Consider the following 14,840-nt stretch of genomic DNA (forward strand, 5'->3'; position numbering starts at 1 on the left):
CAGGAGCAGCGGCAGCAGGACGGAGTCCAGGCCGTGTCTACGCTTCTCTCTGCTGGATCCAATCACCGCAGTGGCCTTGGGGCATGCTGGGACTTACCTGGACACTTGCCCTACCGGACCCGGATTTTATCTTCTGGATTATTTTGAGCTCTTTGTGTTTTAGTGGACCGTTAGACCACCGGTTGCTTCTCGCAGCTTCAGAGAGCAGACAGAGGACCCAAGTCTGACTCACTGTCTGACCCAGCTCGCTCACTTCACCGGGTCAGCTGATTCACCATGCTGTCCAAACCCTGCAGGTCTCCCGGACCCTGATCCTGCAGAGACTCTGACCCCCCTCTGACACGGAGATGCTGCAGTCCGGTGCCGCGCGGCGGGACGCGGAGGCGGTGGAGCGGCTGCGCTCTGTGCGGGAGCGGCTGGAGGCCACCGTGTCTGGGTTGGGGGAGCTGGAGCTCCTGCGGCAGCGGCAAGAGGTGCTGGTCCGGGCCGCTCTGGAGATCCGGGAGGAGGAGGAGGAGGTCGTGGAAGAGGTTGTAGAGGAAGAGGAGCGGCGGAGGGAGGCTCAACTGAGCTCAGAGGAGAAGCTCTTGGAGGAGAACATCCTGCTGCTCAGGAAACAGCTGGTAGGTCCTGACCTGTCTGTCTCATGACCTCTGACCCCTGAGACCTCAGTCTGGGGCTGAAGGACTCAGGTGTGTGTGTGTGTGTGTGTGTGTGTGTGTGTGTGTGTGTGTGTGTGTGTGTGTGTGTGTGTGTGTGTGTGTGTAAGGCCAAAGGTCAGGGGTGAAGGCGGGGTCAGCCCCTCTTTAATATAGAAACACTGGGGTGTGTTTAAGGTGAGTGACATCATTGATCTGTCTGATTTTAGATTAAGAAATAAATTTGTTTTGACTGTTCCAGGTGATGCCAGGCTCACCTGTGAGGGAGTGTGGAGCTGAGATCAGATTTTAATGATCTGTGTGCTTATGGATCACTTATTGATCAGCTGTTTAAAGACTCACGGTGCTGTCGTGGTGACTCAGGTTTTTCTCTTTCTCTCTCCTGGTGATTGTGGGCTTTGTCCCAGGGCCTGGTCAGACATTTCCTGCTCTGTGTTTTCACATTGATCCTCTGAGAGTTGATGTAAAACCTGGTCTCAGCAGATCTTTCTGAGCTCAGTCTGCAAACTGTGCATCTTCTAACCTTCATCCTCCTCATCCTCAGTGAGGCTGCTGTCAGAGCTCTTTCACTCTTTAAACCAGACCTGTGTTTCACTCTGAGGTCATTTAACTCACAGTGTCATTATGGTTTGGATGGTTGCAGTAAAATATGTCATTAGTGAAGAACACACAGGTGTGTGTGTGTAAGTGTGTGTGAGAGAGATCGGAGCAGGTGAGCATGGGTCATCTGACATCACAGAAACAGATTCTAGTGTGTTTACAGACTGATCAGCTCAGATTAAACAAACACTCGTTAAAACACAGACACACACACACTGTTCCTTTCTGTGAATATTTTCCTAATTACAGTTTATTTGTCTCTTTAAGGTGAGAGAATAAACATCCTGATGTCATAAAGACGCTGATGTCATGAGTGTGTGTGTGTGTGTGTGTTGGGGGAGGTTTTATGTTTGACCAGAATTAACTCCTCCAGTCTGATCCTCGGCCCCCCGCGGCTCAGAGAGGATACTGGGGGATTCAGTGATTCCAGGTGTGTGTGTGTGTGTGTGTGTGTGTGTGTGTGTGTGTGTGTGTGTGTGTGTGTGTGTGTGTGTGTGTGTTTAATTAAAGAGGCGTGTTGTGGCCTGAAGCAGCTCTCAGATAATGAACTCTCTCCGGTTGGTTTGTTCAGAGAATCAGCAGGCGATCACACACACACACACACACACACACACACACACACACACACACACACACACACACACTCACACACACACACACACACACACACACTCACACACACACACACACACTAACATACAGACAGAGCTGATTAGTCCAACATGAACAAGGTTCATTTGTGTATTCTCAGGCTCAGTCAGTCTGTGTGTTGTTAGGGAAGCGGTGTTGGTTGGGTTTGGTGTCCTTGTGTCCTGTTGTGTGTTAGTGTGTGTTTGTATGTGTGTATTTGCTGAAACTCCCTTTGGTGTAACTGTGAAGGAGCTAGGGGTTGAACCAGAGGCAAGCTCAGGTGTGTGATCAGGTTAAAAAACACAAACGTATCAAAGCTCAACACCATGACTCTCAAACTTTGGTTGGGCAGTCCTTTCCTCTTCATACTACAGTGTGAAATACATTACCCATAGTGCACCACTTATAAGCTGTGTGACCTAGAGTAACCTACGCTGCTGTACATGCTTCATCTGTTTTGATGGAGCTTGCTGATGTTGAGGTTGTTTGTGTGAAACTGAGGGAGGTTGGAGGAAAATCAACATTGCTGAAGAGAGAGATCTTCTTGTTACAGAGGAGGAGGATCCTTAACCACAAACACACGTTGCATCACTCTACACACACAGAGGAGCTGCTGCTCTGTTGAGATGGGTTAGTTAGTTCTGGTTACTGTGAGTGACTCAGCTCATTTGCATCTGTAGTACGCTTTAAAATCACACACCTCTCTACACTGCATTGGTCAGCTGACTGTCAGCTGTCGCCTCGTGCTGCATTCAAGTGTAACTTTTAACACAACGGTCATGGCGTCGGTGTGTCAGTGAGAGGCTTTGAAGTGAGGTCAGCTGGCGGTATGTCTTGGAAGGTTTGATATTTACTTTTTAAGGCCTTGAAATTGGATACAGAGCGTGAGCACGACATGATGAAGGCCTCAGCTGATCCTCCTCACGTCTTTTTTTTAAAGTGCTCTCTATCGCTTTATGAAGATGAATGTTTCAATGAGTGAGTTCAGACCGAAGCACGGCCATGTTGTTTGCATGTCTCAGCAGCTGTTTCATGTTTTACAGAAACCTGATCTCTGCTTGATCTGATGGACTCCATACAACCCCCTCCTCTTCTTATTTTTTCAGTCTGCTCTTTTTTGTTCTCTGCTTATTTCTTTCTCCTCCTCCTCCTCCTGGACGTGTTTTCAGGTCAGATTTCTGTGTTGGTTGTTTCTGGACTCTGTCCGGCCTGCAGCTGCAGCTCTAAACTTGAATCTGGAGCAGATTAGCCACCCCCCCCTCCCCGCTGTATGCAGGAACAAATGGAGATTCCTCTGAGCTGCTGGAAACTCTGCAGATCGACTTTCAGCCCAGTGTGGAGCAGCTGAGACACAAACAGTCTGAGGATCACTCACAGGAAGTCCAGGGCTGTCTGGATCTGGACGGCTGGAGTCCTGTTTAACTAGTTCATATGACAGAGATTACTGATTATCAGTTTCCTTTCAGAATAAAAGGTTTGTGCAGTCTTCCTGGTGAGGGTTAGACATGTTCTGTTGGAGGTGGAGGAGAACAAACATGGAGATAAAACTGAACATTAGATGATCTGTGCTGCTTGGAGAACACGGACAAAGAGCGGGCTCAGAAAGCGAGCTGATTGGCTGGTGCTGAAGTAAGAATAGCAGGGTTGAAACGAGTAGTGTGTTGATGACATCACTTCCTCCTGGGCCTCAGCTGTCTGCAGGGTGATTGACGGGAGAAACAGCTGGAAGAGAGTGTGTGTGTTTGAACACGCTGCTTATACCAGAGAGCAGCTGCACACACACACACACCCACACCCACACACACATATCTACGAGGCTATCCCACCAGGCAAGTGATGGTTAAAAACTGATCAGTCAAATGACTTGATCAATACTAAACCATGCATGGAGGTAGTGAGAGGAGGCGGGGCTTAACTGGGAAATAACTAGTTCATATTTTGGTCAGCTGGTCTAAAGTCTGTGGTGGTCTAAAGTCTGTGGTGGTCTAAAGGAAGTGTGCTGGTGTTACTGGTTGAGTGTACTGGTCTAAAGTATGTGTGTGTGTGTGTGTGTGTGTGTGTTTTAGGGGGGTAGTTTATGTATACTGGTGTTACTGGGAGCTCTGGTTTGGTATCTGAGTGTTTATCAGACGTTTGTTTCTGCAGCTCAGTCACAGGAATGCAGCACATGACCTGAGAGCTGCATAACCCGCATGTTTTCCATCCCTGCTGTGTGTGTGTGTGTGTGTGTGTGTGTAGAGTTTTAAAGGAGCAGCTGTTTCTCTGTGTGGATGGTAGGGTGTGCGCAGTGTGTGCTGTTTGATGCTCCTTATTAATAGTTTCATGAAGGCATCTAATGGTTTTAAACTGCTGCTGTCAGTGTGTGTGTGTGTGTGTGTGTGTGTGTGTGTGCAGCTGTTGAGTGCAATAATTCTTTACCTGTGAATGTAAACTGAACAGAGTGTGCCTGAAACATGAACGCTCTCTCTGTGACCGTGTGTGTGTGTGATAAGATCAGTGTGATACTCAGCGGTGTGTGTAGAGCCAGGTGATGATCAGCAGGTATGTAAACACCTGATCTTATCTGATGAGAGCCTGGAGCTGCTAATCAGAATCTGAGATGGAGGTCAAAGATCACAGGACATGAACAGACTGGGCTCGGCTCTGCTCCATTTCTCCTGAAGCTGCCAGACTGGCTCAGCTCCGCCCCCTCACCCAGCGTTGGGATCCCTGTGGAAACTGACAGGAGCAGAGGAAACCCTGCACCACATCAGTTTGTTTGTTGTGTAAAATATGGGGAAGCAGAATACAGAATACCCCCTCTTTAAAGCGTGTCACACATCTGAGGTCTGATCACTACCAGATCGTGTAGTAGTCTCTCTGTCTGCTTCTGGTTCACAGTCGGACTCTAAAAGGTCCTGTGGGATTGTTACTCTGTTTGGATAAAAACCAGACTGTCATCTGAAAGAATTAACAGTGATGAATTGTGTTTGTGTGCGCTTCCTTTCAGAACTGTTTGCGGAGGAGAGACACTGGACTCCTCAGTCAGCTTCAGGAGCTGGACCGTCAGATCAGCGACCTGCGATTGGACACTGAGGAGTCACATGACCTGCCGGAGACGGACAGCAGACCTAGTTCAGGTACCAGGACACAGTAAAATGGAAAAAGAAATAGATATGGAAGCAGCACAGCAACATCTAAAAGTTTGTGACACTGGTCCTGATCCTCCCGTTTTTGATCCCACAGGTTTCTACGAGCTGAGTGACGGAGCATCTGGCTCACTTTCTAACTCATCAAACTCTGTCTTCAGCGAGTGTTTCTGTTCCATGGCTGACGCTGATGGACGACTCCCATCTGCAGGTAACAAAAAACATAAACAATCTCAATTAATACATTATCAATACATGATCAAAACACAACCAATCAATACTCGATAAATAAACCAAAATGATCAATATATGGTCAGTTCACACAGAGCAGAAACATCCTGCGGACTAGGATCCTCCCCCTCTCTTTGATGTCACATGTGTCTGCTCCTTTTGGTTCCATCACTGTGTAAACACACACACACACACACACACTCTCACACACACACATGCATGGTTGAAAGTCAGGCCTTCAAAATAAAAGTCTTCCGCCGTGTGGAAGCCACCGTGTTTCCTGATCACATACATAACAGAATGTTTATTTATTGACTCTTCATTCTTTATTTATTGACTTTGATCACTCTAACACTCAGATATCAGACCGCCTGCTTCACTGTGTGTGTGTGTGTGTGTGTTTGAGTGACTTTGTGTGAGTGAGTGTGTGTGTGAGTGTTTGTGTTTGAAGGTGAGGAGACATCTGGAAGCTGTTTCCCTGCTGAAGCTCAAACTGTCACACCTCTGATGATAACACTCAAACACCAGCCTGCGAACACACACACACACACACACACACACACACACACACACACACACACACACACACACACACACACACACACAAACACACACACAGTTTACACCGGGTGCTGGGTGTCAGATCTGACCTCATGAAACTGAAAAATGAAAGACATCTTTCAGCTCTTGCTTTAAATTTACTCCCAGTCAGGTTTAATCAGATTAGAAAGTGATCATAGTAGTGTCTGTTAGCACCTTTACCTGCTGTAGGTCAGGCCTGGATTACTACAGTCTGAATTATATTAATTTAAGTTTGAGGACTGTATTTTGCTCCTTGTATCAGGGGGGAACTAACATATCTGATCCAGACACACAGAGCATAAAGTTAGAGATCAACAGACTCAGCCCATGTGACAGGAAGATCCTGTCTGGTTTAAGGTCCTGGTCTTGTTACAGATCCTGGTCTTAAGGGTGACTTCACAGGGCGGTTGATTTTCTCAGATTTTAGAGCAGAGACTTTTCTGTTCCAGTTTTGTTTTCTACATTTTCTCAGTTTGATATTAATGAAGTGTATTTGTGTGTGTGTGAGTGTGTGTTTGTGTTTGTTCTGTCCTCTCTGGTTATTAAACTGCGAGGTGTGGCTCCTGATCAAGCAGACAGAACAAACATCCGTCTCTAAGTCTGAGTTCATTCTGGAGATAAAATCAGAGGAGCTGAACTGCTCTCTCTCTCTCTCACACACACACACACACACACACACTCCTCACACTCACACATACACACTCAAGTGGAGCTAAACAGATTAACTCTGCACTTAGACATCTTAAATGCTGTCAGTTACAGCTCTGGTTTTCCCACAGCTTGTCAGGACATCTTTAAGCCGTTTAGAGAGCAGGGCCTTGCATAGTGGGGGTCTCAGGTGCCCCCTTGCCCAGAAAACTGAAATCATAATATCAGTAATCTCAGCATTCTTCCATCATATACTGGTCATCCCCAAGGTTAAAATAGTTTTGGATTTGTCATAATAGTTTAGTTTTAGTTAGTTTTGACATTTTTTTTCCCTTATAGTTTAGTTTTAATTAGTTTTCGAGCAGGCATTCTAGTTTTTATCTAGTTTTGATTTTTGCAACAAGGCTTAGTTTTAGTTTAGTTTTAGTTTTTTCATACCTGATAAACCAGATGCAGGATTCAAAAAAGTCAGAGTAAATATTTTGTAATACTGTTTATTTTTTAAGTCCAACATAGTGCTCACTGCTCAGTCAATGCTGATACTGAACTGTTAGCTGCTGCCTTAAACACAAGAAAATAATAGAAACTTAGAATGAAAAATAAAAACATAAATTACATAAAAATAATATAAACATAAATTATATAAAACAATAATATATGAGCTTAAATAATTAGAAACTTGGACTCTGTAACAATAAAGGCAGACCCAAATACAATTAAACTATTACAGATGCTCTGATTCATTGCTCCACTACGTTTCGTCGCAGCACAGCGCACAGCCAGTCAGTGCAGTAAACAAGCACTTCTCAGTAGGCCGCTATGATGTCGTTGTACGGCACTGACAATTGCCGAAAACTGTCATAAAATTGGTTGGGAAAATGTGTCGGGTTAATTTAAATCCTAAAGGCTATTAATATTGTCGAAAACTATAACTAAGGACATTTTGTCTGTAATTTTGGTTATTTTCAGTTAGTTTTGTGAACACAAGGTACAGTTTTAGTTTACTTATTGTTTTTGATTTCTTTTCTAGTTTTTATTAGTTTGAGTTAACTGCAATGTATTTTAAATTTTAGTTTTCGTTTTTAGTTTCGTTTTAGTTATCTATTTTAACCTTGGTCATAGCACCCAAAAAGTTTTATCCTCAGCCTTTCCCAAACATTCAAACACACATTTACATGCTAGAAGCTAGATTGAAACAGATACTAGGCAGATTCGCACAGCCTAAAAGCTTGAGTATGTCACAATATAGGAGAACATGTTAGCTAACCAAACCAGCTGAGTCCACGCTGCTCAAGTGCTGAGAGAGATTAGGACCAGTTGTTTGACTCCATCCTGAAACAATCCGACAGCTCCCTGTTAGTGTCGAGCCTCCATCATGTGTGGTGGCCCCTCATCTTAATCCTTCCTTTTGGAGCTCTGAGTTATATTTACTACCCGATGAATGATCTGTGTTTGTGATCCTGTGCAGCTCCCACTCTCTGAGGACTGGGATCAAAGAGGTAACATTTCTCAGCACAAAGAATTTTCCACTTCCTACTGCTGGTACTCTCCATCAGCCTCTCCAAACACAGTCATTACCCAGCAGACATTTCATCAGAGCGTCTCCCAGTGAACCACCTATCAGCTGTAGACGTTAGGAAACACTCAGATCCAGTCAACAGTCAGACAGAGAAATGTTCTGAGTGTGGCTCATAAAGTAGAAGTCCTCTAGAGAAATAACATCTGTGGCGATCCTGAGTCTCACTCTGATGTCTGGTCTGTCTCTGTCTCCTGCAGATGAGCTGGCCAGCTGTTTGGATTGTGATGATCTGGTTGGAGGGCTGTGTGATGACTCATCCTTCTGTGGTACAGTCCGCCGCTCGCTCTCCGCTCCTCACCCACCAACCGTGGACTCTGTCTCCTCTGCGGTCACGTGTGACTCTCAGTCTAAGTTTCACTGCGACCTAGTGGCTCGAAGTGGTGGAGAAGTCCTCCGCTACCCGAGCCCTCTGCATGCTGTGGCTGTCCAGAGCCCTGTTTTCTTGCAGAAGTGGGGTCATGGGGGTCAAAGCAGAGAAGAAGGGACTCTTAAGAGTCTTGAAGCTGCTGTTGAAGAACTCAAACCAGAATCTCTTCCTGTTTCAGCTCCTTCTGTACCTCAGAGCTCCTCCTGGCCAGCCCCCTCCTGCTCCTCCTCTTCCTCTCTGACTCCCTCCCATAAACGACTTGACAGCTACATCTTCGGCCTGCTGCAGAGGAGAGTCCTGCCCATCAGGACCAACAGACCTAGGACCAGTATCAGTACTGACCCCTCAAAGAGCATCCTGAGGCAGGCCAGTCTCTGTGTGAGGCAGGTGTCTGGTCCCAGCTCTGGGTCTAGTTTTGGGACTGTAAGGGGGACTGACCTCAGACCCTCCTGGCCAGCTGGAGGAGCAGACAGTGCTGTTACCTCTTCTCCTCAGAGGCAGTGGTCCGTGGAAAGTAAATCTGAGGAGCAGGAGGCCCCTAGTGGTTACCCAGATGGCTTTAAGCTCAGTGACCTGACACAAAACACAAACCTGTCTCCTCTGAGGAACAACGTCCAGACCAGCTCACCTGCAAGGAACCAGGACTCCAACACAAGCACTCACAGTCTGCTGAAACAGAAAAGCATCAGGCCTCTCCCTCCCTCAGCAGTGTCCTCAGCTCCTCTACCCAAAGACCTTAGGGAGCTGGGCTGTCCCAAAGCAAACTCCTCCCCCAAGGAGACCAAGCTGCCATGTTACCCTCCTGACCAGGAGCTGCCCCTGAAATCTCCTCCAGCTGTCAAACTACAATCAGCGGCTCCTAGAAACAGCCCTAAACCTCCCCAGACTGAGAGGACTGAGAGGACTGAGAGGACTGAGAGATCTGTTGTTAACAAGACCAGTGTAGGATCCTCCCACAGTCTGGATGAACCTCAAGGAGAGGGTCACATGGTTGGCACTAAGTCAACTTCCCATCAGAGGCAGAACATCAAGCCCTGTAAGAGCGGGAACAAAATCCTTAGATCTGCTAAAGTGAAGAACACGAATCTGAGGACAAGTCAGGACTCTGGACTCAACGAGAGACGAGGGGACAAGTCCCACCACAAATCCAGCTCTAAAAGGTCCCGGCTGCTGGAAGATGGTGGCTCTGTCCACATTAAAGGCTCCAGGAGAGCAGGTGGTGCTAACGGGTCCTCCTCCAGAATCCGACGCCTCCCTGCATCCATCCCAGAGGGCCGAGTCCTGGACAAACACATGACATCAACACTGAGCAGTGTACAGTCTGGTTCATCCAGGCACCTTCACCATGGACACCACCACCATGGACACCATCACCACCACGGTCACCACCATCATCATCACAATGGACGCGACCAAGTTGTAGTTGTTGCTAAACCAAAGCACAAACGGAGTGACTACCGGCGTTTGCGAGCAATCATGGAGGTACCTTACGATGAGGCGTTCAGGCGGGCTCAGCGGCGTAAGAGAAAAGAGTTGCTGAGTCATTCTGCTGCCAATGAGTTCCTCCCCTCTGGTGGGTTATTGAGCAGCCCGTATGCCTATACAGCAGGAAGTGACTCTGAGTATTCAGCAGAGTGTGCGTCACTTTTTCACTCCACCATCGTGGACACCAGCGAAGACGAGAGGTCCAACTACACCACCAACCGCTTTGGAGACAGTGAGTCCAGCGAGGAGGAGTACATGGATGAGAGCACCAGCACCAGTGATACAGAGGAGAGTGGAGGAGGTGGGGCTGGGGGTGGGGCCTGTGTTACAGGAAGGGGGTGGGCCCAGTCAGAGGCAGCGGGGACCAGGGTGACAGGTCAGGAAATGACCGCAGCTCAGGCTCAGGCCTACATCAAGATCAAGGCCTCCCATAACCTGAAGAAGAAGATCCTCAGGTTCAGGTCGGGTTCTCTAAAACTCATGACTACAGTGTGAACCAGCAGGGCCCCGCCTCTACCTGCTACAGCCACCCAGAGCCATACCAGCTGGGGTGTCCTACCTTTGCACTCCTAACATACCTGAACCACCTACACCTGAGGAAGGAGCAGACAGACCGGAGCTCTTGGACGCTTTACCCAACCAGTCATCCATCTTTGTGAAAGCATGTGTGACCAGTAAGAATGTACCATTACCCTAACTAGTCAGGAACACCAAGGTACACCTGAAACCTGTACAGAGAACCAGTTAATCAGAGGGACACAGTGATCTGATGCGTCCAGACCTCTGCAAGTTTGTCATCTGATGCCTTTTCTCCCACTGTTTGTCTGTTTAAAAAGGAGCATGTTGGAAACCTGAGGAGTGGTGCTGGTTTTAGGACTGTCAAGGTTCTGGTGCTCAAAGTGGTCGGTTTATGATTTCGTTGCCAAGGCCCCAGTCCAAAAGTTTTAACTGATGTGAGGTCGTAACTCAGCTCATGATAACAGTCACTTCCACCAGAAGTCTGGACACCTTAAAAGATTTTAAACATTTATGCTGAAAGATCAAATTGTGTCTGTGTCAGATAACCTCCAATCTTCAGGACAAACTCAGCATCAGATGCTGTTGGAAAACTTTGGTTAATGAAGAGAGGAAAAGTCGGCCAATCAAATTGGCTTCCTCCACATCTCTTTGTCTCCCCCTGAAACAGTGCCTGAGCTAAAAACCACCTGACTGTACCTGAGAGAGTTCCCATCAGACTTTACGTTTGAAACTATCTGAGGTCTACTGGACCTTCGGTGTCTCTGCTGGACTGTATCCTCCAGGCGGTTCATTAGGAATCCCTGGGTGTCTCCTGAAGGTCCAGTTGACAGTCTTTGGTTGGTCCTGATGGGGGTTAGGGCTCTGCTGGGTCCAGGTTGTGTCTTGCTGCAGTCCTCTCTGTATTTGCTGCACTTTGAGATGGACTGTGTCACCCTGTGCGTCTGTGTTTTGTAGCCTTATTTTGTATTTATCACATGGACTTTGCCTTTGGTTGTAGCGCACACGCCATGCCACACGTCTGTACATGCTTGTTTTTTTTTATTGGTGGGTAGAATTACGGTGCTATGTTTGATGAAAGCTATTTAATGCTAATATATTTGCTTCGTACATATTTGATGCTTCACATGGTACGGACTGACAGCTGGTCCAGGCTGCAGTTTGAACAGCATTTAAACACAAAGACTGACTATTTACTGTCACCACTGTTGCCATACTAACTTTACACATCATGAAGAGAAAGACAGACAAGGTTTGTGATTTTTAGAGATTCATCATCACTGTGATCCTAAACCTAACAAATCCTAACAGTTTAACTAAGTTAACCGCAGTCTGGTTAGGTTTCGGAAATCATAACTCAGTCTAAAGGTCTAAAACTTCCCTCCGTGTTTAATCTCTGCCGTGGTTTTGATCTCAGTCCCTGAGGTTGGGTAAAATCTTTGATTTAAATTATTTCTGTCTGAAAACACAGACAGCAATCGGCTATTTCCTCTTTTTAGAGAGACTAAAACATTAAGATTTCTGTCTTTACCTCAGATTCAGCTAGCTTAACTTAGCTTACCACAAAGACTGGGAGTGGGTGAGACTGGAGTTGTTCACCTGTGTAGCTCTTTAAAGAAGACTATCAGGTGTCTACATTCTAACTGCATTAACTGTTAAGGTGGCTAAAGGAGCTAGCAAAAGTAAGTATGATAAGATAGGTAGCAGCTTGCAAATAAGCGTAGCAATTGCAGCTAACTTATAATAAGTGGATGTTTAGGACCAGTTAAGAGTTGAAGGGTAGAAATGTAAGTATAGACATGTATAAAGGAAGTGTGTGTGAGAAGGTTTAGCAGCAGTTAGCACTCAAGCTCTGTCTTGACAAGTAGACGTGTTAGCTCTGTAGCAAACACTCAGCTAAATGTAACTCAATCGCAAGAATACAATAACATATAAGAAGTGCACTTACATTATCTTTAGCCTGTTAGCTTCTTGAACTTATTGCTGATAATAAAATCATTAATGTGGATGTTTTTAGATCAAGTTATTGAACTTCAGCGGGTCTCTTTGTCTTTGTGCTAAGCTAAGCTAAGCTAAGTCATTCCAATGCAGTGATATCTCTGGGTAAAACGCTCTAACAGCAGCTCCAGACTTTTTCTCTGATGATGAGTCTCTAAATGTAACCCTCTGTTTATCATCAAGCCCTGGCTCAGGTGTGAACAGCTAGATCTTCAAACAGTCACAGAAGCCTTCAGCTGTTTTCCCTCACACCTCTTTCTCATTTTCAATTTAAACATTTTAGACCTAAAATTTCAACAAAACCCTTCATACCTCCTCCTGAGGTTTCTATACACCTGTACCTGACTGTTACTGAGAGTGTGTAAATAATTCTGTGTATGCTGGTCTTTAACCTTTTTACGCTTTATTAAACGTGGACTTGAACACTTAGTTATTCTGGATTCTTCTGTTTTCTCTGACCTCAAATCCTGAATCCTGGACTCGGGAGGGTTGTTTCCCCAGTTGGCATAAACACTCACACAAACGAAGCCAGATCACCTGATATTTGCTGCTTTTTTGTGCTAAGCTGCTTCACACCCCTGATGTGAATTCTGCAGGAGATATTTTCATCGGTTTGTCTCTCGCAGAGTGTCAACAAATCACATCTCCACAGCTCAACACACAGAGCTATAAAATGCAAATAAGGTTACAAACTGATGGTCCATGAAGTACTTGCAATTTATGTCTTCAGCTGTGTGTGTGTGTGTGAGTGTCTGTGTGTGTGTGTGTGATCTCAGATCTGGTGGAGATGTTTAGAGTTCAGCTGACTGTCAAGCACATGAATCCTGTTAAACAACCCACAGACTGCAACATCTCTCACTCAAACACACACTCACAAAAACACACACACACACTGAGATCCTGTTAAAGTCTACAAATCAAACTGACCAACAGAATTATTCCTCTTAAATTTAGCTCCAAATGTCCCAGAATGCTTTGCGCACAGATTCCTGCCCTGTGCACACTCAGCACGTTGTCTCTGTTTCCTTAATGAAAACAAATGTCCAACAACGAGCTGTTCTGTGTACTGCCTGCAGGAACTGCTGACTCTGTGCGCGCGCGTGTGTGTGTGTGTTAGTATTGCAGAGGCCATTACTCATCGCCCCCTGATCTTTAGCATAATGAGAGTGGACAGCTGAAAGATTGCTGACAAGACCTATTTTAAACTAAACACACACAAACACTTACTGCAGTCATAGTAAAAGCTGTGTTGTCTGTGTTGGAGCTCTGAGCTAAATGCTAACATCGTTGTGCTAACATATCTCCCTGTCTGGCTCTTAATGTTTCTCAGTCAGCGCTCTGTTTTCCAGAGGAGCCTTAAAGCAGCCATGATATTATTACTCCTTTTTTTTTTTTTTCATTTTTTCCATCTGAGCTGCAGGTTTGGCTGCAAGAGGACGACAGACTAACTCTGCAGGGACACACACACACACACACACACACACACACACACACACAAACATGCACACACTCTCTGGCTCAGGCTGTCAGCTCAGAGGGAACAGAGGAATAAATCACTGCAGTGTTACACACAGGAAACACAGAAAATCCTTGAGAGTGCCCTTAAAACACACTCACTCACACACACACACACACAAACCCACATACTGCAGCCATTTGCTCCCTCCTTTAACACCCTCAGATTCAAAAAATCCCTCCTGCCCTTCACACTCAGCTGCAGCTCTGTAGGCGTTTGTGTGTGTGTGTGTTTGTAGTATTTTCCACTCAGGGTTTTCTCCCTCTCCGCGGTCCTTACCTTGCCCAGGCATGTTACCCCCCAGAGTCCAGTGTGTTTGCTCAGTGTCACCCTCTTAGCCTAGTTTGAGGGGGTGGACTTGAGCACGGTACGGCTGCTTGAGCATGAGCCCAAACATGGTGCAGTAAAGCACCTGATTGAGAAAGACAGCAAAATCACCTACTAGTGGAAAGAGGAAAGATAAAGAGCTAAGTTTATTTGATTCAATGGTGAATCCACAGCAATCATGTGGTGTAATATAGCTTAATGATAGTAACAATCAATACTTCCTCTATCACTCCAAGTCTGGGAGGAGAGGAAAAAGAGGAGACAGTCAGACGATGGACTGAAGCCAAAATAAATATATAAATAAATAAATCACTGATTTTATTTTCAGACTCAAGGCGAGTCAAGACCTCCTGATGAAGACTTTAACCTTTAACCCCTGATTCCTCCTGACGTTCAGACTCAGAAAACTTTATGTAAGCACAAAGGGAGAGACGGGGCACAGGGAGCAGATTCGCTGCAGGCAGGAAGACACCCTGAGACAAACAAAGAGGAGCTATTCTCAGGTAATCAATAACACCCTATACAGGTGAGCTCTTCTTAGACGAGGAGACAATCTCGACAAGTCTACACAACC

The 14,840-nt window shown here is 46.0% G+C and overlaps 1 protein-coding gene across 1 annotated transcript; it reads left to right on the forward strand.

Moving 5' to 3' along the window:
* On the forward strand, nt 1-12,841 carry dact1 (dishevelled-binding antagonist of beta-catenin 1). The gene is made up of 4 exons (XM_074692567.1): nt 1-623; nt 4,879-5,008; nt 5,115-5,228; nt 8,255-12,841. The coding sequence occupies exons 1-4, from the start codon at nt 348-350 to the stop codon at nt 10,402-10,404; spliced, it is 2,670 nt and encodes an 889-aa protein (XP_074548668.1). The 5' UTR covers nt 1-347; the 3' UTR covers nt 10,405-12,841.
* The last annotated feature ends 1,999 nt before the right edge of the window (nt 12,842-14,840 follow it).

The sequence above is a fragment of the Halichoeres trimaculatus genome, unplaced genomic scaffold, assembly GCF_033239565.1.
Source record: "Halichoeres trimaculatus isolate MK-OKI-2021-1 unplaced genomic scaffold, fHalTri1.1 fHalTri1_scaffold_17, whole genome shotgun sequence".
NCBI classification, from domain to species: domain Eukaryota; kingdom Metazoa; phylum Chordata; class Actinopteri; order Labriformes; family Labridae; genus Halichoeres; species Halichoeres trimaculatus.

Coding starts and splice junctions, on each gene's coding strand:
- dact1 (XM_074692567.1), top strand. CDS start 348: ATGCTGCAGTCCGGTGCCGCGCGGCGGGACGCGGAGGCGGTGGAGCGG. Junction 624..4,878: donor TGCTGCTCAGGAAACAGCTG/GTAGGTCCTGAC, acceptor GCTTCCTTTCAG/AACTGTTTGCGGAGGAGAGA. Junction 5,229..8,254: donor TGGACGACTCCCATCTGCAG/GTAACAAAAAAC, acceptor TGTCTCCTGCAG/ATGAGCTGGCCAGCTGTTTG.